The 23,919-nt window shown below is 40.3% G+C and overlaps 2 protein-coding genes across 4 annotated transcripts in view; one reads left to right on the forward strand and one right to left on the reverse strand.

The window, feature by feature from the left end:
- PPFIA2 (PPFI scaffold protein A2) overlaps positions 1–8,718 on the forward strand; it is a 578,892-nt gene extending 570,174 nt beyond the window's left edge. For all 3 annotated transcript variants that reach the window (XM_077807711.1, XM_077807712.1, XM_077807713.1), the window contains 4 exons: positions 4,552–4,727; positions 4,814–4,882; positions 7,215–7,374; positions 8,660–8,718. In XM_077807711.1, the coding sequence (XP_077663837.1) occupies positions 4,552–4,727; positions 4,814–4,882; positions 7,215–7,374; positions 8,660–8,718 (464 nt within the window). The remainder of the gene's footprint in view (positions 1–4,551; positions 4,728–4,813; positions 4,883–7,214; positions 7,375–8,659) is intronic.
- Positions 8,719–20,680: 11,962 nt separating this feature from the next.
- Positions 20,681–23,919, reverse strand: part of ACSS3 (acyl-CoA synthetase short chain family member 3) — a 130,790-nt gene continuing 127,551 nt past the window's right edge. The window contains 3 exon segments of the mRNA XM_077807714.1: positions 20,681–20,755; positions 21,041–21,216; positions 21,312–21,411. Coding sequence (XP_077663840.1) covers positions 20,681–20,755; positions 21,041–21,216; positions 21,312–21,411 — 351 coding nt within the window.

Genomic DNA, 23,919 nt, shown 5'->3' on the forward strand with positions numbered 1-23,919 from the left:
TTTAAAGCAGCTCATATTTAAATAAAATTATATGGATGGATTTCCATCAAGTCAGGTCTTTAAGATCTGAAAAGGCAACTGTTTCAGTTTACAACTTGCCGTTTCACTTTGTGTCAGGCCTTGATCCATAATGTTAGTTCCCGAAGAACAAGGTTTATTGTATGACGTAATAGCTAGTTAAACAGTATTTTCCTACATAAGGCTTCCTAGAGAGCATGCAAGCTCAAGGTATAGGTCTTGTACTTAAGAGTGAGGCTTTCTTTCCTGTTATCAGAAGTGAATCCTTTGATTCCTTTAAGCATTGCCTAGTATTAAAGGAAACTAGAACATTTTCAGTTAACTCTTTTCAAGTGCAACTTTCTTTGGAAGAATTGACAACACAAGAACTAGTGGGACAGAATTAATTGTAATATCTGAATTGTGCTCGCCTCAGCAGGGATGGTGGCATACTCTAGTGCAAAAGACTTACATTGGTAATGAGGACTTACGGTCAAATTCCCTGCTGTGCCCAGTATTTGCTGGGTGTACCTGGAGAAGCACATGAAGTAACTGGTTACTGGTGTCAGAGTAACAGCCGTGTTAGTCTGTATTCGCAAAAAGAAAAGGAGTACTTGTGGCACCTTAGAGACTAACCAATTTAAGATCATGCTCAAATAAATTGGTTAGTCTCTAAGGTGCCACAAGTACTCCTTTTCTTTTTGGTTACTGGTGCTGGTTCTGTGCTAGTCCCGACCCCATCATAGGTTACAGCAGGCTCAGGCTGTTCCAATCTGTGCTGGTTGGACATGCTCCCCAATGGAACGTTTTACAGCCAGGGATGGCTGGAACACTGTATTTCAGTCACTCCCCCATCCAAACCCTGGAATGCTCCCTGTGGCAGGGACTGCAGGATGGGTAGTGAGGGGAAAAAATGGTTACTAACCTTTCTGTAACTTGCTCTTCGAGGTATGTTGCATATTTCCATTCCAGTGTAGGTGTGCACGCCTACCGGAATTTTTTCCCCTAGTGATATCCGTTGTGTCAGCTCCAATACCTTCTGGTGCCCCGTGCTCATAGCACCAGTATAAAGGGCCCTGCCGACGCTGCTCCCCTTCCGTTTCTTCTTACTAACTGCCTCCGATAATAGGGGATGGAGGGTGGGTTTTGGAATGGACATATGCAACACATCTTGAAGGAAAACAGTTACAGAGAGGTTAGTAACTGTTTTTTCTTCTCTGAGTGCTTGCACATGTCCAGTCCAATGTAGGTGACTAACAAGTAGTTGTACAGGAAGTGAGTTCGGAGTTCAAGCACAGGCTGGCTGCAAGACTGTGTAGCCAAAGTTGGCATCGTCTCTAGCCTGTTGGGTGATGACACAGTGTGTTGAGAACATGTGCACCAACGACCAGGTTGCTGCTCTGCAGATATCCTGAATAGCAATTTGCGCTAGGAAGGTGGCTGATTAGGCATGAGATGTTGTACAATGAGCAGTCAGATTAGCTGCGGGGCGAGATGCCCATGAGTTCATAGCACGCTCGGATATATGAAGTCAATCAGGATGAAATTCTCCAAGCAGAGGTAGGTAGGTCCTTCATTCTCTCCGCTACCGCTATGAACGGCTAAGTAGCTCTGCAGAATGATATGGTCCTCTATATGTATAAAGCCAGGGCTTGTCTAACATCCAGTGTAGGCACTGTTCCTCTCTGTTTGCATGTGGTTTAGGGTAGATTACTGGCAGGAAGATTGCTTGCCTGCAGTGGAATTGTGAGATCACCTTTGGGAGGAACAATGGGTGTGGGCACAGCTGGACATTATCCTTGAAGAAGACCATATATGGTGGCTCCAATGTGAGGGCCTGGATCTCTGCAACGCTTCTGGCTGAAGTGATGGCCACTAAGAAGACCACTTTCCAGAAGAGGTGTAACAACAAGCACATTGCTAGCAGCTCAAACGGTGGACCCGTAAGCTTTGACAAGACAAGATTCAGATCCCAGGGAGGAATGGGTTCTCTGACCTGGGAATACACCCTCTCCAGGCCTTTGAGAAAACTGATCACCATCTTGTGTGAAAAAACAGATTGGTTGTCAATCTTGGGAGGGAAAGTTGAGATAGCCGCTAGGTGAACCGGGACTGAAGAGAGGGCCAGAACTTGTTGTTTCAGCAGAAGAAGGTACGCAGGGAGGACTGTGTAGGTGGAATTCCCCATTGGGAGGACCAGATGGAGAACCACTTCCATTTTGCAAGGTAGGTGGCCCGGGTGGAGGACTTTCTGCTGCCCAGTAGGACTCTATGGACCTGCTCCAAGCAAGCTGCTCCTCAGGATTCAGCCTGGAGCTTCCAGGCTGACAGATTAAAAGAACTGAGGTTCAGGTGGAGCAGCCAACCATGGTCTCAGGAGTCTGAGTGTACCGGAAGGCATAGTGGGGCCTCCACCAAAAGGCTTAAGAGGTTGGTGAACCAATGTTGCCTGGGCCACAACAAGGCTATGAGAATGACCCACTCTCAGTCCCGCTTGATCTTCATCAGAACCTTGTGAATCAGTCATGCAGGAGGAAATGTATACTACAGGTAATTTGTCCAAGACACCAGAAATGCATCTGTGGAAGACCCCAGGCTGGAGCCTCACAGGGAGCAGAACTGATGGCATTTCCTGTTGTTGTGGATAGCAAACAGGTCTATAAGGGGAGTCCCCGACCGTTGGAAGATATCCCTTGCGATGTCTGGTTGAAGGGACCACTCATGGTGAGAGGAGAAAGACCTGCTGAGGTGATCTGCCAGCTGGTTCTGCATTCCTGGAAGGTAGTACACTTCTAGACTGATGGAATGAGCAATGGAGAGCTCCCATAGTCAGATTGCTTCCTGACTCGGGGGTAGAACACTCACTGCCCTGTCTGTTCATGTAGAATATGGCCATCTTATTGTCTGTGAGAACCAAAACAATCTTGTTTGTAATAGCAGGTAGAAATGCCTGGCAGGATAGGCGGACTGTCCTGAGCTCTGGAGGGAAGGCTCTTCTTGGGACCAGAGGCCTGAGGGCCCCTCGGTGGACTCCCCAGCCAAGGGCTGATGCATCAGATAGTAAAGACATCAACAGTTTTGGATGCCTCTGCGCTTCATTAGTGGTGTCATCCACCTCCCAGTGCCAGGGCATGCCTTGGTCACTGGGCTTCACGCCCTGCACTTCCTGTGATAAGTCTATGCCTTTGAGTGACCCGCACTCGAGTTGTCTCAAGTGACTGGGGGAATCGCAAGGAAAGACCATTGCCAAATCTGCAGGGACTTCAAACACCGCACCAAAAAGGACCGCAAAGCGAGACTGAAGGTCTTCCTCATGGAGGCAGCCTTAAGACCTACCTCAGAGCCACAACTGGACTCAACACCGAGCATCTCAGCCTAGTTATTAAAAAACTACCCACCAACTATCAAATTACAGTAACTAAAAGAAGTAGAAAAGCCACTAGTAGAAAACTGCCTGAGCAGAGGCGTTCCAGCAACCTTCACAGGCGGTAAAAAGGAACTGAAGGGAAGCGGGGTCAGCAGGGCTCTTTATACCAGTGCTATGGGCATGCGGCACCGGAGAGTGCTGGAGCCAACCCAACAGATACCACTGGGGAAAAAATTCCAGAAATTGTGCTTGGGGCACGCACACACCTTCATGGGAAGGTGCAAGCACTCAAAGAACAATTACACTGGCCTAAACCAGCGGAGGATCCCTCCTCACAGAAGAATTCCAGACTAGCAGTTTTCCAGCCTCCTTGTGTTGGTGGTGCAACAAACAGAGGCAGGAGCCAGGGAGGGAATCTGGTCTTTTTGCTTTCCATTTAAATTAACTTTATTGCTGTTTGATGACTTCATTGGCTCATGGTTATTTACACCTGAGACTTAAGATGTTAAGGAGATCATTAAAAAGCAGTCTTCGATTTGTGTTTGATTAGAGATGCAAAACATCACACATGCAAGTAAAATAATAAATATTAAGAATGTGGGACAAATAGCTCTTTCTAATGTGGAGGGTTTTTTTGACTCAGTCCTCAAATAAGACCTCCTCTCCCTTTTACTTGTCCATAGCTTTCTAATTAGCACAGATCTTAATGGATCAGCTTTCAGAAGTGAGAAGAGCTGGTTACTAAAAATGTCAACACAAGCCTCTGGCCCATTAGAAAACTACAGATTTTGACCTCTATGTATAGGTCTCACTCTAAAAATGGTCACTTCAGCTGATGTTTAATCCCACTCCACCTTCCCTTGAGGTTGAACCTCACGGGACTGATTTTATTTCTCCCAGAAATCTGTAAAATCTTTTCTCAAAATTGTAAAGCCCTTTGCTGACACTACTGTGTTTGCTGAGGGTTGTCATGTGGTATGTTTAAACAAGTGGGAATGGAGACACCAGTAATCAACTTTCTGGACTCTGTATCAACGATGAAACCACTGAGGTTATTTTAATCATGTTTTAGTATTCCTTGTATGGAAAGTGGTGTGGTAGGTTAACTACCATATAGATACATGTATCTGTATGCTTATGAAAGTTCAATTAACAATAAGCTGATACTATATTATATGTGTTTGTAGATGTATTGGTCTGGAGCAATGAGCGAGTCATACGCTGGATACAGGCTATTGGACTACGAGAATATGCAAATAACGTCTTAGAAAGTGGTGTACATGGGTCACTTATAGCCCTGGATGAAAACTTTGATTACAGCAGTTTAGCTTTATTATTACAGATTCCAACACAAAACACCCAGGCAAGTCCTTTCCTGACTTTTACTTTGTCTGGATTTTATTTTTGCTCATTTTCAATTATTTTAATTATTTAATTTGCTATATATAGGCACGGCAAATCCTTGAGAGAGAATACAACAATCTTTTAGCACTAGGAACTGAGAGACGACTTGATGAAGTAAGTAATTTAACTTATGTCTTTACAAAATTGAAAGCCACACACTAAGTTCAGGAGGACATGGCCACACGCACACAATTAAAAGAATGTTATTAAGGCTACGAAGTCAAACAGTCAAAAATTAGGAAATGCCAAAATTAAGGTTGCCTGTGCAACCTTCCTGCTGCCCATTGTGTATATGCATTATGATAGTTAATTAGATGACCACGTAACTATATTTTCCCCACAGGACTCCTGCCTCAGGCTGTACAATGCTCAGAGAATGAGGCAACAGTTCAATATTTCTTTTCATCATCAATGAGAGCATTGTCCCATACTTAGACTGCACACCATCCAAATGCTGCATTAAACAGGCAATTATTAAGTTCCTTATAGGCTTTTCCTATGGCACTTGTCACCAGAGTAGGAGTGTACCTCACACACACACTAATGAATTTATCTTCACCATGGTCCTGTAAGATAGGGAGGCTTTTTTAAAGATGGAGCTGTAAGAAACAGAGAGATTCAGGTCTTAACGTTTCCTTCACCTTTCTTTCTTGTACTAGCAGAGAAAGGCTAAGATGACACAATTAGAAGGGCAAAGGGAGCTGGAGCCCCCACGTAGGAGGAAAATAATTGAGTGGAGTGGGTCGGCCAGGAGTTATAGGGCCCTACCAAATTCACGGTCCATTCTGGTCAATTTCACAGTCATAAGATTTTTAAAACTGTAACTTTCAGGGTTTTAGATATTTAAATCTGAAATTTCATGGTGTTGTAACTGTGGGGGGTCCTGACCCAAAAGGTGCCGGGGTGCTCACAAGGCTATTGTCAGGGAGTCATGGTATTGCCACCCTCACTTCTGCGCTGCTGCTGGTGGCAGCATTCCCCTCAGAGCTGGGATCCCAGCCAGCAGCCACAGAGCTTCCTGCAGGCAGCTCTGATCTGTCCCCAAGAGTCGCCCGTGCAGGGAAAGAGGAAGGCCTGTACTTCCCCAGCCTGTCCAGGACTAGCAGCCGGAGTCCGGCACACAATAGGAACCCCAAGCCGGGGCGTCCCCAGCCCTGACCCTCCCCAGCTCCAAGAGTTAAAGGGCCCTTGGGTTGGCTGTGTGTGTGTGTGAGGGGTGACCACAGCAGCCCCTTGACTATGTGATCCTGGGCAGTCACCCATTTGCCCCCCCATAAGGCCTGCCCCCCCAAAAAGTGATGACCATGCCACCTTCACTTTTGCGCTGCTGCTGGTGGCAGTGCTGCCTTCAGAGCTGTGCTCCTGGGCCCACAGTCACCGCTCTCCAACTACCCAGCTCTGTGAAATCTGGTCTCCCCTACAGTAGCCAGATTTCACAGTCCCTGACATGTTTTTCATGACCATGAATTTGGTTGGGCCCTAGTTATATACCATCTCTGACTGACAGATCTTTGCCTCCTGATCAGGGAAGACAAAACTCCACTTGATAGACTAAAAGCAGTAGGATGTATGAAAAATACTTTCAGAACCATACTTTGTTCCTTAAAGCAAGTTGTGAGAAAATACTGATAGTTGAACTGGTTTAGAACTGGATTTCACTATTCATTTTTGACCCAATATTAATCTATTCAAGAACCACTTATTGAAATTTTGTAAGTCGTTTATAAATTGCTGACTTAATATAGCTCTCTCTAGCTTTGGTACACATATGTTGTTTTCATTAATATTAATGCAAATTGGCACAGATACACTAAGAGAAGAACCCACACTATTAGTTTTTTCTTTTATCAGACTCAGTATTTCTAGCAAGGATTTTCTGCATGTGGTTACAAACACATGGTACAAATTTTCACATAAACTGAAATTATTTAAAAATAAATTCCAGTATATGACAGGTGACTGGAATTTATGTTGAAAAATAAATTTCATGTCTGATTTCACTATTTAGGAGTTTGGAGTTACATATATATAACTGACCACAGAAGAACTGAATGATTGGATTTAAAAACTATCTTTTATTCCTCCTCATCTGATTAATCTATTACTTTATCTCCTGCCTTTGAATTCAGTAGAGAGCCTAGGTGGAGATACTTTATCCCTCATTGATTTTTCAGAATGTTCTACATCAGCAGACAACAAAAAGAACTGACAGTGTATCATGCAAAAGATTCAAGAAAAAACCCTCTAATCCAGTATTTCCAAGTTTCTAAAGCAGTTGCTCTTATAAGAATGTCTCACATACACTTCCTTCTTATTGGATGACATGAAACATGTAGTAATCTATTTTCTAGAAAATAAACTTAACAGGTGGAGAAGAAGCACCCATCCAGAGAACTAATCATGAATTTAATTTAGTTTTATCAAACACAAACATTTGTATTGGCAGAGCGATGACAAGAACTTCAGACGTGGCCCTTCCTGGCGAAGACAGTTTCCTCCACGTGAGGTCCATGGAATCAGCATGATGCCTGGCTCTTCAGAAACACTTCCAGCTGGATTCAGATTAACTACAACATCAGGGCAGTCACGAAAAATGACAACAGATGGTATGAAGTGCTTTGGTACTTAACTTGAACTTGGGCAATTAGCACTAAGCCTTGAACTGAACAAGTTTAGTACAGTCACAGGTACAATAGAGGTTTAATCAGGTCTCAAATGGGGAAGGGAAATGCAGTGACATGGTAACCCCCATCTTTTTCAAGCTGTGTTCCAGAATGTCAGTTTTCAGTATTTCTTTTATTTTCAAATCTGACCCCTCGGCTTAACGACGAACTAACCGTGGCTGCTAGCAGTTAAATATCAAGACCCTGGGTAGGTAGTGTAAACAGAAGTCAAAGGCCACATTGCAGGTATTGACAATGTTATCGCGTACCAGTCTTAATTTTCCCTCTAACCCTTCTACACAGAAGAAGAAACACTGTGCACTCATTTCACCACAGAATAGTATTTCATTCTTGATAGAAGCATTATCAAACACTAATAGTCTCAGTCTTCAAAATAATTGGTATATTGGTGGTAGTTATTTTTTGCAGCTGTTTAAAGAATTTGGTATAAAAATATATCCCTCTACATTCCATGTATGAGAAGCTTATCTTTTTTAAAAACATCTTATATCGTAGCACAAATGGCATACGTTACTAACCACATCACTAATTCCATTGACTGCACTGCTCATATTCATGCTTTTTTCCTCTATTCTATACTTTTTAGCAATAGTGCAAAGTCATAGGGCAGGCGGGATCAATTTCAAATGTGGTTTCCAGCTATGAATAAGGGTACTATCTAAGTAGGTACTTACATAACCCTAATCACCACTGGATCTGAACACCGCACCATCGTTAATGAATTTTATCCTCCTAGAACTACTGTGAGGTTGGAAAGTATTATTCCCATTTTACAGCTAGGGAACTAAAGCACAGAGTAGATTAAGTGACTTCCCAAGTCACATAGGGCAGCGTGTCTGTTGCTGACATGACAGTTGAGCTCAGGGCTACCTGACGCACAATTCTGTGTCCATTAAGCCAGGCTCTGGGACCATACTTCCCACCTTCCTGTGATATGAACATTAAAGTGTAATGCACACCTGTGATGCTGTATTAACAACAATAATGGCATCAGTAAGTTGGAAAACCTCTTCTTTTTCCTGAAGCAGTCAGATTTTCAACAGTGTCTCAGACATCTAGCAACTCTAAATGAGCTTTATAGACCAGACCAAACCCAGAAGGTTGGACAGAATGAGCTACACAGTAATTTAACAGTCACACTTTCAGGGAGGGGAAAATATATTAATTTTCTTCGTTATTCTAAAGAGGGTTTTTTTCCAATTTGCAGTTGCTTCATCACGATTGCAGAGGTTAGACAGCTCTACAGTTCGCACATACTCATGTTGACAAGGCTAGCAAAGAAGCCAGCACTGAATTGCTGTGAGTATTCACAAAAAGCCATCATGGAGGCTGTATAAATGTACACTATACCCCGTATTCACTGACATTACTGAAATGAAAGCCAAGATGGGGTCCATTCCCCCAGGCAGGTCTAGTTTATCAAAGTGAGTGGGGCTGAGTCTGGGGGAGGCCAGCCTCTTACTCCACCTCCCATCTCAAACAGCAACTTCTTCCTCTCTTTCATGGGCAACTCTTCTAATAAACTGGTCAAACCCACCAAGAGATAAGGATGCTGTTTAAGACGGATAGCTTGTGATGATGCTGACCAAGAAAATGTGTTGAGACATCAAGGTGAATTTCTAGTGAGAGCTCAGGAGGAACCTGTGGTCATGGTACATATTAGTACCAGTGACATAGGGAAGGGCAGGGTCTTGGAACCTACATTCAGCTAATTAGGAGAAAGGAACAGTCAGGCCTTGACGATAGCTTTCTCTAATATGCTTCTGGTTCTCAAAGAAGAGAAAGTTTGACAGAGGAATTTCAGGGTCTTGCTGTATGGATGAGATGATGGTGTAAAAAAGAGGAATTTACATGCATATATGACACTGGGGAACTTCACTTTAGAGAGGAGCCTAATGAAAGAGAACAGTTACACTAGATTTACTTAAGAAAAAGAAGTCAGAGCTATAAACCTACTTTAGGACATCATTTGGGTGGTGGTTGGCATGAGTTAGAACAAATCATCTCCCGTGGATAAGGTCTTCCAACATTATCCGTTATGAAAGTTCTTACACATTCTGCAAAGCACCTGATATTCGTCACAGGCAAAGACAGGATACTGGACTAGATATACACAGGGGTCAGGTCGGATGTAGTGGTTCTTATTACTTAAATATCTCATCATTTGTCATCTACACACGTACTAGTTGTACAAATACACTTTTGAACAAAATACAGCCGTGTGAAAATATATAGTTTGTTACCAAATCATCCCTCTTACAAAAATAAGAACATGATGAGCACTTCCATTAATATGCCACCATTTCATGCTAATTTTACTTAAATAACAGTTTTCCTTTCCATTTTAAGTTTCAGCAGATAATCATAGGCATTTATAAAGCACCTGTCACCACAGTATTCAGCTGCCTCTTTCTATTTTCATGTATAGCAAGAGAGAGAGAGAGAATAAAAATACACAATCGTGTATTAAACCATGAGTTTGGATTACAGCATTACTCACAAATGAGGTGCATAGGTTTCCCCAAATGAGTTCAAAAGAAAATTTATACCACACAACCATTGTTTTATATATGCCATGTGTGTTACTGAAACATTAAGAATTTTTTTGTAGCCCTTCACCTGTAAAGCCAGGTGATGTAGGTACCTGAATATTTTTGAGGAGCTGGGCTTAACTCTCACTGATTTCTATAGGAGTTAGGCAAATTCTGGGTCCCTTAGAGAAGCTGAAAATCTCCCCTTTCCAATGGTATAAAGCTTTCTTTTCTAGCCATGCAGGGTAGTAAAATAAAATTCAAATCATTTTTATATAAAGAAAAACCGTTACAGCTTCAGCAGTGAGTCTGGCACATCCTGCACCTCAGGCAGGTAAATAGTTATATGGAGGATGAGAAGGAAGCATTTCTGTCAGGTTGATTTTTTTTAAAATGGCAATTGAAGGGCTTAGAATGTTGTAAGTCCAGGGAAATCATGAGCAGTCCACTACCAAAGGGAGGGGCAGATTCTCTATCTCTTAATGTGTTCAGATCAAGACTTTCTTTTTTGGCTTTAGCCAAACACATCTTGGGGCTTAATACAGGGGGAACTGGATGAAACTTAATGGCCAGAGACATAGAGGAGATCAACCTACCTGTTCCCTGCTGGACTCAGATCTGAATTTTCCTTAAGTGATTCAGAGTTTGGCTTTCAAACCTTGTGACATAGCTGGTGAATAGTTTCTGGCACAATTGGCTGCTACTGGCTCATGACCCTGGAAAGAGGACAATACAGCCCATCTCTACCCAGAGAACAATGTCTGAGTCATTTAGGGCCCAGTGCTACCTCATGACAAAACTCTCAATCAGTTCAATGGGAGTGGGCATTAATAATGTATTGCTTTGAGCTTGAAAGGCATAATGTAGAAAGCAAAAATCATAATTTAAAAAATGTTGTAATGGCATGCAACTAAATTACCCAATATTGTGAGCCTCCCATGGACGTAATTTCAGTGACATTCCCCAAAGAGTTTCTTTCAAGTTACAATGAATACATGAATGGCAGGGATTGCAAATACTGAAAAATGTTAATTTACAATTATCCAATTGGTCTGTTACTGCTGGAGCGCTGTTATTGCCCAAGAACCCAAAAGCTAAACACAGATAAGCAGCAGCAAAAAATTACTGGAGCTGTACTGTGTTGTATTTTAAACAAAATACATTTATAGAATGGTATAAAAATATGTTTAATATACTCTACAGGAATATTACTACTACCTTGAGTATGAGTGATGTCTATTGGGTCCAAGCCTTTGACCAGTCTTTTGCAATTACATCTTTATTACAAGTCATCTTTCCAGTGAGAAGAATCAATCATTTCTTCCTTTAATTTCCAGTTGCCCATCCCTAACATGTGAATGACTAAAATGTTATTAATGTAATACTGGTTTTATTAATTTCCAGTCCACTTTTTATAGCAGAAATATACTACAGTAATTATTCAGATGGTCTCCCTCACTGTTTTTATATGCAACTGCAAAAATTTCAAGGAAGCTAGAAAATTATCTTAATAAACATTTATACAAAAGCAAATGTGATAACTACAAACAAGCTATATAAAACAAAAGGCAATGATTCGGTTGCACCATACTGTTTGCTAGTTAGTAGTATATTTATCTTGTAAGGTTAATTAGTCTACATAAAAGGGGTGACATCCACAGTTGTACTGACCCAGCAGAGTACCCGAATCCAAGCTAATCATATCTGAGGTGATATACAGTTGGTTCAAAGAGGGTAGAAATGAGAGTTCCAGCAACATGAGGAAAATGGGAACACTATACTCGGATGAACCAAGCTTCCTTTGGACCAAAGAGTTTCCTCAAGGGAAGGGGATGAGTGCCATTTGGACAAAAGGAAAGACTTCAGCAACTCCAGATGAAGGGGAGACCTGGAAACTAGATTCTCAGAGGCTCCAAAGAATAAGCTTGCTAGGTCAGGATCTTTTTTCTCAAGTAATCCACAATTCTGGATTCTTGGAATATTTTTTCTCTTTGGTCCCAAAAGAGAAGGAACTTGAATTAGGGGAAGGAGCACTGAGGTGCAGGCTTTAAGCTTCCAGGCACAATGAGGCAAAAGAACTGTAGGTTCTGCAGTGGATGGACAAAGACTCCATACATAACAGCTTTTGCTTATTTACTTCCTGGTACAAGTAGGTGGCGCCCTAATGCGGTCTGTCCTTGATGATCTACAGGATGGAGGGCATAAAAAGTAGTGGACGAAGAGTAAAGATTTGAAATGTACACAACTCTTTTATACTGGAAGGCCTCCTATGGCCTTCAAAATTATAATATGCTAAAGCTATAACTTATTGTAATATTTGCTTGAATTTCAGTATTTGAAAAATAATTTCTACATGTTAGTAAACAATTAAACAATGTAAAGAATTACAGCTACATTCCATTCACATACACAGAAAGAAAGAGATGTAAGATTTACAATAAATGAAAGTTTACTCTCTCTCTCTCTCTCTCTCTCTCAAGTTCAAGTTTTAGCAAAACATGAAATACAGTATGAAGTGTTATGATATTTCCAGTGGTCTCACTATAAAGCAGGTCTGGGTAAAAAGGATATAAATCAAGAATCTTGCTAATTAATGTTTTTTATTTTTGTCTTTAGATATCATCTCTTTCTTCTACTTTACCTGAAGTGCACTACCACTATTTTGGGGAAAAGGAGCAGTAAAGGTCTCTTCAAGAACAGGGTAATAGGGAAGAGAACACAAAGTTTTATCAAGCTAAAAAAATGTGATGTTCTTTTCATGTATTAAGTTATTGGTTAGTTTAATACAAGAGTAATAAAATACCTAAATCATTTTAAAAACAAAAAAACCAAAGCATCTCTCTCATCATAAATTTGGCAGTAGTGCACAACCAAGGGTTTTATCCAGTGGAGCCACTCATTTTTACATTGTTCATCAGTTTTATTGTAATATACCAGCCATCTACGTATTTACTGTGTATTTCTTTTAAAATGTGTATGTAAAGGGATATAAATATGATTTTTTTAAAATAAAATCTATGGTACATGGGGTCTCAGTGCAGACACTTGACAACACAGTGTCAACAATACTGTTTGTATCTTTCCATTCCACCATTTTTACAGTTTTTTGATTGTAACAGTCAAATTAATATGTTTAGCAGAGTTAGATGCTTCAACCCGTTCCTACTTAAAGATCTGTCAATATTTAAAGCTGAACACCTGCCTCTGATGATGTATAAAAGGATGATTTGAACTGGAGCCAAAATGGACCTATAAAGTCAAGCAGAAACATCAGATACTTGTAATACCTGTAGAAAAGCACTGTGATGGCTCTCCTTTTAAAAACAAAAACAACAAAACTGTTTACAAGAGTCAAAAGCAATTACCGAAAAATTATGTATTAAAAAAAACAAACGTTCTCCTGTGTTACCTATGGAACAAGAGCCATCTTTTTGTTCCAAGATCTTCAGATGCCAGCCAGCGTGGGATGTAAAAATCTGAACACTGCAAAGAATCTGATGTTCAAGTTTTCTATTAAAAAATGCCAAACTCCACCATTTCTTCATTGTAACAGGGCATTAGACAAATTCCTGTCTAACGTTATGCTTTTAGCCAAGATGGCCTTGCTGAGACTTCTTGGAAGTCAGTTTTATCAGAGGAAATAACTGAAAGACAGAATGGTAATATATAGTGTATAAAAGTTTAGAAGAGCAATTATTACCTACTGTGGCTTTATTTGGTGGTGTTAGTGTTGTTTATTCTCTGTTTATATGGGAAGTTTCAAAGTAAGACCAATTTAATAATGTCATTGACCTATTTGCTAATTTTCTGCTGCTTGATACTATCTCAAGATCTGTCTTTTAGTTATTTCTTTTAGCATTTTGATCTGCAATGTTTGCACGTACCTAAACATTTGTTTTATTGTCTATTTTCATTTGACAGATTTCAGTCAATCAAATGGTGACAGATTTTTCTCCCCCCTTGTCAATAAAAATGTTCAGTGCTATTTGTGTTTAATATCTATAAGGCTGGATATATGGTAGCATGGAAAAGCAGTTTGGATGACTGGCACATCTCAAAGCATAAGAAATTTTTCCCAGGCAGAGACTGTTATCAACACGAGCTTAATGTTGAGTCTGCCACTAGAGGGAGCACTACACTTGCTTATTTGTAGGATATGGTGAATTTGATCAAATGTCAAGACAATAAAGCTAAAGACATTACTTCAAATTCCTCAGGCTTAACTAGCTTTCATGTTAATGTTTTCCCCCCTTTTGATTGTTTTAGTGAAAAAATGTAAATAAGTAAAAACAGTGCAAACTCCAACATTTTCAATAGTTCTTGTCTCTTTTGAGCAAACCCCTCATTACGTTCCAGTCCAGTATTTATTGTTTTGTTTGCAGTTTTCACATAGTCTCAGCCCAAACCAGGAGCAACACAAAGGAGAAATCCCTGTGAACTGAATAAGAAGTTACATGCCTGTAGAAGACAGACTAACCCCTAAATCTCTTATTTCTACTCTGGAAGATCAGAGGAGGAAAAACCTATAAATGCTTAAAGCTGGATGTGAACAGTTCTGTTCCAGAGCCTCTGTCTAATTATTTCCCCCTGCTCCTGAGTTAGATTGCCATTCTCAACAAAAGAAAAACATGCAATTGTGGTAGCCATTCAAACCCATTCTCAGCTATCCTTACCAAGTGTCCAGGGTTTTAGGGAGTTCTTTGGCTGGTATGCTGTTAAAATTCACAAAGATGTGTCTACCTTATGTTTGATTTAGATTCTGGAACATTTATCTCAGCCAACCTAAGATGGCCATGGTTGATGTCACAACATCATTTTACACTCCTTTAGCACACAGACAAAACACTATAGTGGGCTCAAACATACCAGCTTTCAAAGTTTTGTTCAAGTCTATTCACATTCTTAAAAAAAAACACCAGTTAAAATCACTGCTTTCCTATTTTCAGGGTACTTAAACTCTTGATAAATTGGTTATTAGCCAGCAGCCATGCTGTGCACGAAGCGACATTGTGCTTGGAGGAGGACATTACCCCTATACAAAGGGCCATCATAAGGCCTGAGTGACATGCATGGTTGTGCATTTCATAGACCACCAAACAGTACCATAAATAAAATACAGTCTGAAATCATAACTTCATGGCCAAACAATTACTTTTGCCTTTTGTATCACCAGTAAAACCCCAGAAACACATTTATACACAATTTAATTTTTTAACGCACTAGTGAAAATTATCAGTTTTGCATCTCTGATTTCCTATTTATCTCTACACTAATTCACCACCAAGGGTAGTGGTGCAAGTATAACGGATATGAACCTTGGCCTAAAAGGAACATCCAAATAGAAGGAATTTCATTTAAAGGGCCCATTCCATTCTCAGATATACCAACTGTAACAGTGGTTTGTGTCATTAAAGACTCTTTTCAATGCAGAATTATAACCCCAGCTCTATTCACATAGGACACTACAAATCTAGATAATGACTTTTGGTCAGTAGAAACCTGAGCAATAGTTGAACTAAAAAACAAAAAGACAAAAAATCCTTTTAGCACTTTCTGGAGCCATCTAGTCCTGTTTAATAAAGAAAGCTCTTCAACTACTAAGAAGTCTACAAAGATGGTTTCATTCAGTTCTAAGTGCTGTACATACCCATGTTAAGAGACAGTCCTACTTGAAAAAGCATAAAATAGTCACAATAGACAAAGACTGGGGTGTATTATCCTATTTTAGAGGTGTGGAAACAGGCACAGAGAGAGCTTGTGACTTGCCCAAGGTCATGAAGCAAGTCTCTAGAGGCCTAGGCTAGTGCCTTAACCCCAAGGCATCTTCCTCTCTATAATTACTTTTTACCTTCATGGACATTTTTATGGCATTCTATTTACAAAGGAAAAAAGAGTAACCCAAAAGACTATAATTTACTTTTAAATGTTCATCAATTTTATTACATAGGAAAGCAGCTAGCATACAACTCTACAGTCCGCAGGATAAGACACCTGCATCCAAACTAATGCCTCATAAAGTAGTTCTGGTTTGAGTAAAGTACAAACAAAACTAGCTTGCTATACTGAATTTTTCATATTCACAAAAAATATTTGACATCTGATTTGGTATCATTTTCCACACCGATCTAAACAAAATGCAAGGCAGTGGTGAATAAGGCTCTTGGTTTATATTTACAGCTGCCATATCTGTTGTACAGTTCTCTGGTGTTATTTAGCTTTTCTGCAATTTTATACCTCAGAGCTTAACACTACTCTTCAGAGGGGGAAAATTCTGAAGTTGGAGCTTTTGATTCACTCCATATTAGGCAGTACACTTTAAGTTAACATTAGTTAGCTAACAAAGCGAAGTAGACAGACAGCATTGCAGCATTCATAGGGACATCTCAGTCTTCCTTTCAAAGCTACACATACATGCATAGAGATCATCTTAGATGCCTACAAAGAGACAGCAAATGCAGTAGAAGGAGAACGTTGCAAAAATGTCATTTTTATAGCCAAACTGAGGAAATTAAGGAGCTGATCCTGCAAACAGACAGGTGAGTAACTTTACTGAATTCAACAGTACTACTCGCATGAGCAAACTTACTCACATCCCTAAGTGTCTCACGAGAGAAAATTTAAAACCTGTGCAGAGAGCCTATCCCCTATGTAAGTCCCCCTCAACCCTTACTTTGAGGTCTTAAGTAGTGGCTAGTCCTGCTGCTGGGCCATGCCATTCAATTCATGCACCTGAATTGAACAGGAGAACAGGATCGTTAATTTATTCATCCTGGTGGGTAAAGCATAAAATTAACTATGGACTCAATTATTATGTAACTCTGCTCATTCTATCTGATAGTGTAGTGGTTTCTTCCATCATATTTGGTCCCAGTCTCACTATTTCATTGCTTCGGTCCAAGGTTTTCAGTGCAAGGCAAGAATTTTCTGGAATATTTTACAGTTACCAGCTATGGCTCCAGTCCTGCAAACTGTTCTGCAAAGGCAGAATTCCACACTCACCCAGAACAGTTTGCAGGAGCCGGGCCCAAGAGAGCATTCAAATGGGAGTCACCTTTATTTTTTTTAATATATGTGTGTATATATCTATCTATCTATATATCTATAACACCCTCCCAGCCATTATGATCAGTCTGCTGTTTTATCTGGTTCCAGTACTGTGTCACTTAACAGTCTCCTACCTTTACTCATTAGTTGATGGCTATCCTCCTGGATGTCTTCTTTTTTTAAGGAGATACTGCCCATAGCAAAAAATAAGGCATAGTCTTATAAATCCCTATAGATACTCTTAGGGTATCTATAAATCCCTATAGAAACAAAATATATCCCTCAGGTATGGACCGATCTGGAAAAATAACTGGAGATCCCTAAACTATCTTCACTAACGGGCTCTCCCATAGCAGAGCTTCACTAAGTGAGTCTCTCATTCATTATAGCAACTTTTATTGCTTCGTGTCATTTCCTATGGCAGGAAATGCTGACTTTGTTTTGAATTTGTTTGTTTTTTAAGATCTGTTGTACGAATTTTGTGAATACTTATTTAAAAATAACAAAGACTATTAATTTCATTATGCACTAAAAACTACCACTTGAAACCTAGAACACACTCAAATGTACAGGCTCTCTCCTGTGACTGGCTTGGCAGCTGCAGCCTCCAATCACCTCATAAAGGCATAGGGGTGCTCAAACAACTCTCCGGGATATTTAGCACCTTGCGAGAATGACTGCACCACAACTAAGGTGGGGCAGAGTTTGTCTGAGGCTTATCCAGGAAAGACAGCTCTGCTTTATGGTGGGTGGGAGGGGGCGGAGGGGAGGAAGGAGGTCAGAAACAGCTGTTAAAAAGGTGCTCAGTGGCTCTTTGTTTGTCATCAATTAGCCAGTGATGGTCAGCCATAATCAGATGTTCACAGATTTTAAGGCTGGAAGGGACTATTATGATTATCTACAATCACCTCCTGCATAACACAGACCATAGAACCTCACCCAGTAATTTCTGCATCAATCCCATAATTTTTGTAGGAGCTAGAGATATATTTTAGAAAGATATCCAGTCCTAATTTAGTCTTTGTCTTCCTTCTTTTCCCTCTATTTGTGACATTACTTTAAAGTAAAGATACACATGAAAAGCATCAGGCAAATTAGCATGCTCCACCACCAAGACAATGGCCAAAAAGCCATAAGTCCACAATAAAGGAAGATAAAAACTTTGGCTAAAAGCTCATCCTAGTTCAGTGGCAAAGCGAAGGCAGCAATTAGGAATAAAAAAATCAGCATACAACAAATGGAAAAAGGGAAGGAATAGCAATTGATATAAATAAGAATGTGTGAAGTGTAGAAAATGGATAAGGGAAGCTAAACACATCAGGGGAAATCCATGGCTGCTAAGGATAATAAGAAGGAATTTTTAAAGTATATTAGGAATAAAAGAAATCCTAGCAATGGTATAGGCCCATTACTAGGCAGAGATGGTAAAATTGTTAATACTGCTGAAGAAAAGGCAGAAGTTTTCAATAAATATCTGCATTTTATATTTGAACTGAAGCAAGATTATACGCTTGTATTGTCCAGTCCATTAGTAACCAAGAGGATGTTAAGCAACATCTACTAGTGATTAACATTTTCAATTCAGTAGGCCTGGATAACTTTCAAAAAACTTCCAGAAGAGTGGAGAAATGTGCCAATATTCAAGAAGGACAAGTGAGATGACCTGGGTAAATATAAGCCAGTTAGCCAGAAATCAATGCTGGGTGAACTAAAGGAAAAGCTGCCACAGGATTCAACAGATAAAGAATTGAAGGATAGGAATGTAATTAATGTTAGGCAACATGGTTTATGAAATTAGGTCTTGCCAAACAAACCTGATTTCATTTTGAAAAGCTTACAAGTTTGGTTGACAAACGTAACAGCACAGATGTAATATACATATTTGTAAGTGATTTTGACAAAGTATCACACAACATTCTGATTAAAAGAATTAGCAGTATACGATTATCAATAAAGCACAGTGAAACGAATTAAGAACTGGCTAAAAAATGTCTGTCAAAAAGTAATTGCCAATGGGGAATAAGCATCGAATGGAGATATTTCTAGTGGGAATCCACTGGGATTGGTATGACGCTTGATGCAATTCAACATTTTCATCAGTGAACTGAAAGTAAATATAAAAATCACTAGGGATCCAATTTGCAGATGACATAGATTGCCCAGTCCTCATCATTATTTACCATTTCACCAGTCATGCAGAGCAATCTGGATAATTTGGTAACCGGGGACTATGCAAACAAAATGCATCCAAATACAGGCAAATGCAAAGTTATACATCTAAAAACAAGTACTCCTGGGGGAATTCTGTGCTACTGTGTGCGCACATATTTAATGAGCCCCACAGATTTCTAATTTTTCAAGCAGAAAAAGCTTCTGCCAAAATACTGCTGCAGTTCTGCCGTTTGCCCACCAAAGTTGCAGGGAGAGGCAGACGGGCTCATAAGGGCTAGGGGGAGGACTGGGGCAGGGGCTGAATGGGAGTGGAGGCATGGGGCCATGGTGGGAGGGAGGTGCAGAGCCATATGGCGACAAGGGGAGGTGGAGCAGAGCTACATAGTGATGGGGAGTGGCTGGGTGAGGGCGGGAGACTCATGGAGACAGGGGTCCATGTGCCTGACTGAATGGGAGAGGCTAGGAGTAAGCCAGGGTCTGCATGGGGGAAGCTCCTTAACAATCCCTCCCTGCCCCCTCCCAAAAATACCTGTTCCATACTTTACTCACCCATACCAAACAGCCCTCCAAGTTCACACCCAGCCTCCTTCCCAGCAATTTACCTCCCTCTCCCTCAGCTCCTCAGTTACCCCTGACTCCCCCAAGCCTTTGCTCTGTTTCTGAGGGATACGGGAAATACAGTTCTGTATTGTAGTTTAAATGAATTATTACTCAGAGTTCTGCATTAATATGCCTAGTAAGGAATCTATTTGTCATAAAACATTTCCTGAATCTTTTTTGTTGTCTGTATTGTTACAGACATACTTGCTGACAGGTATTTTGAAATAAATGACCAAAAATAATTGAAACTGGTGTGATTATATTGTGTTATTTTGACAAATAAAATATGCAGAATTTTGCAGAATTTTAAAATATTGTGCATAGAATTTTAATTTTTTTGGCACAGAATTCCACCAGGAGTAGAACAAGGAACACGGGCCATACCTACAGAATGGGAGGCTGTATCCTGGAAAGGATTTAGGGTTCATAGTAGAGCAATTCAACATAAGCTCCCAGTGCGATGCTGTGGCAAAAGGTGCTAATGCGATCTTTGTTACCGGGTAAAATTAAAAACCCGTGTAATATGGTAGTCAGACTATATGATCTGACAGTCCCCTCTGGCCTTGAACTCTATGAATTTATGAACCCTCTTTACAGGGCTCTGTTAAAACTCTCTACTGTAAGTATCTACTTCTTATCTGTCTAAACCTCCAGTATAATACAAATGACAAACACTGCCAAAACTCAGAATGTTTCGCTGTCCATGATGATGACGACATGACAGAGAAAGCAGCAACAGTTCTGTAGTAATAAAATTAGCGCCAGGTTATTTCAGACATCTAAAATATGTTCTATAACTGCGTTACCAAATAGAAAATTTCTTCATGTATTCTGGACGTTTGGAAGTTTACTGTTAAAAGACACTGTCTGATGGATAAAAATCACATTATTTTTTTTTTCTTCAGTTCTTCTTCTAAGTGTTTAAACACATCAGGATCCTCAACGGTTGGAGTTATCTGAGAGGGAAGAACATACATAAACATATGATAGAGAACTGCCATATACCACATACAGTGAGGAGCAATCAGTTCAATAACTCCTCTAATGCTAATTTTTCTAAAGTAATCAAGAAGAAAGCATTTATAAAGACTGTGAAGATAAAATATACCAGGCAAAAATAAAATGACATTACAATATCAGATATTGTGAACCAATAGCAAAATACATTAAAGAAACAAAAAAGATAAAGCCACTTCTGCTGATGTGCTAGCATCCCTTGTTAAAGAGCACCTAGAGCTTACCTGATATGGTTTGCCATTGACAAGAGCAGAAAGAGCAGAACGTGGTATTTTGCCGGAACGTGTCTTTGGTATCTGTTTCACAAATACCGCCTTTCGGAAAGCTGCCACCGGGCCAATGCTTTCTCGAACGTACTTAACAATTTCTTCCAAAACTTTCTCCTCCTCTATCTTTATACCTGGTGAGGAATTTCAGATGCTGTAACTACTTTACAACATTATACAAATCTTAGGGACACAATACACGAGTCTATGAACAGTAATGAGCTCTCACCATTTCTTAATACACATAGCGCTAATGGGACAAGACCTTTTAAGGCATCCTCTTGGCCAACAACAGCACAATCAGCCACAGCTCCATGGGAAAGAACAGACTGAGGGAAAAAACAAAACAAAACCTCAAATAGCTGAGTATATATTCTACTGTAATTAATATGCAGGTTGCATTGACAATCTAGTGTTTGGATGGAAATAAGAACAACCCCTAGGTAACACAACATACAATTGAAAAGATAATTAAATGTCCTCTTTATAGCAATATTAAAATGACAATTTTAACACATCCCACAAGATCTTAGCTGGAAAAATGTTATGTTAATATAATATTATGATCGATGTTTCACACAGTTATGCAGGGAGGAAAGAGCAAGTGAGTGCTGGTACATTCTTGGGTGTCTGATCTATCCCAATTCAGATATGTAATCTACCTGTAATCTTTTCAATCATACGGAAAGCAGGGACTTGAAACTAAAGAGCCTCTTCAACCATAACTATGAAAAAAACTGTATAATGAAACTCTATGAACCCTGATTGTTCCAGAAGGAGGAAGTGCTATTGGTGGGTGGGGGAGCAGAGAGAAGGGAAGAGAGCAACGGGGGGTGTGTCCATGTGTGTGCGCGTGTGCGTGTCCGTCCAGACAGAAGGGCTGCAGCAAGCAGGCCCTCACAGAGTGAAACAGTCAATAACCTGTCTGAAGCCTGGGAGGGGGCAGAGCGGCTGATCGGTGATGCCCCAGAACAGGAGCCAGGGGGAGCACTGTGCCAGGGAGGAATCGCCTGAGAAGGACAGACCAGAGCTGGATCCAGTATCACTGCTGCCCAAAGCTGCATGGGGCTGTGGGCCTTATAAAACTTTGCATTGGAAATAATGAGGGAGGCTGTTAGCTAGTTAAGTGAGGAGGCGGTCACTCTGTGTGGCTTTGCAGAGAGAGGCAGAAGGCGGCACGGGAAGGGTTTGTTGGGGGAAGTTTACTGGTGCCAAAGATGACCAGGAGCACCCAAGACTCACCATTGGACTGGAACTTTGCCCAGGACTCCTGAACTCTGTGTGCAGACACATTGCTCGGTGTCTCTCCTTTCAGACTATGGTACTAATAGGCCTGTGGGGCCTTGAGTTGAATGCAACCCTGTTTTACCACTCCCCCTCTATTTCCCCGTTGTTTTTTTCCTTTCATTCCCTTTCTTATATTCATTGTACTTTTCGTGTGTGTGTGTGTGTGTGTGTGTGTGTGTAAACGTACGTACGTACATACTCTGGGGGGCTAAAGTTACATAAGTAATTTATCTGAAATTTTACTTTCTGCCAATCCAAACCAGCAACAATAAACCCACAAGTTATTACTGCTTCACATTTGTCTGTCAGGTTGAAGTATCAAATTAACATATATAAAAATGTGTCTCTTTCCCTCCTAGTCACATCTCCTGCTTAGGGAACTTTCCTAACCGTACAAAAAAAAAATCACGATGGCCTGTATAATTTCCCCATTATTCATTGGTGACCTCTTAAAGAGGAAAAAGGGAGACTGAAATTGAAGAGAAGAGTCCTCATTGGTGGATCACAATCAGAGAAAAATTAATCTGCCATCTTTAGGGACTTTTAGGTGGATGAAGACTGTTTGCGGGTGTACTAGGCGCTGTGCAAACACATATGAAGGCAAAATTCCTGCCTCAGAAAGCCTGCATGGAGCAACTCTATGGAGTGCTGTAAGAATTCGCTCACGAGTACGAACCTACACATGCATATTGCAACTGAAGGAAGCTGAAATGAATGAATGGACAGACCTTCATCTACTATCTTTCAGATATCTCTGAGACTCCTCTCCCTTTCCTCTCATAATGTAGTCAAAACCCAGGTAAAATGAGACCTCAGTTTACCTGGGCAAGAAACACTTCAGCTTTGCAAAACAGATATCCTGACTATTGCCCTTTAGATACTCTGTTTTGCTCTTCATATATAATTAGGGATCCAGGTGTCCAACATGATTATAAAAACTATAGGATAGGCATCCTTGATTTCCCTCCTAAGAAACTCTTTGGATCCACAGGTGTTAGTGGTCCAACTCTTAATCAAACCCTTCCTGTAGGAATTATAGTAGTGATAATATCCATTAATGCTCTCCCCATTGGCTGATAAAATAGTATGCAAAACGTACCCAAAATTCACCATGAGTTAACATTGTCCCAAGCCACTGTTTTTTTGTTTTTGTTTTTTTTACAAAGAGTTAAAGTAACAAGGCCAAAAGGATAAGTCATTAGCATGAGCCAACACTTCCTCAAAGAAATAGCCTATTGCAAAAACAAAGTTTCACTCCCACGCTATTGACGGACAGTAATCTAAATCCAATAATACATGCCTCAGGTTGCAGGGCAACTGTCATAAAGCATGTGAAACCTTCTCATACAAATCCACTGATCATTTCTTTGCTTCCTAGTTTATATGTTCAATTGACACTATTTTTGCAGCACACATGTACATGATATCAATATGCTGAAGCAGTCTATACTTTTAAGGTAGCTGTGATTATATATGCATATTTTGCCCTAACTGGCACAGAATTAAGATAATTATCCTGTTATTAATGGAATTAAGTTATTTACAATAAT

Source organism: Eretmochelys imbricata, chromosome 1 (genome assembly GCF_965152235.1).
Source record: "Eretmochelys imbricata isolate rEreImb1 chromosome 1, rEreImb1.hap1, whole genome shotgun sequence".
Classification (NCBI taxonomy): domain Eukaryota; kingdom Metazoa; phylum Chordata; order Testudines; family Cheloniidae; genus Eretmochelys; species Eretmochelys imbricata.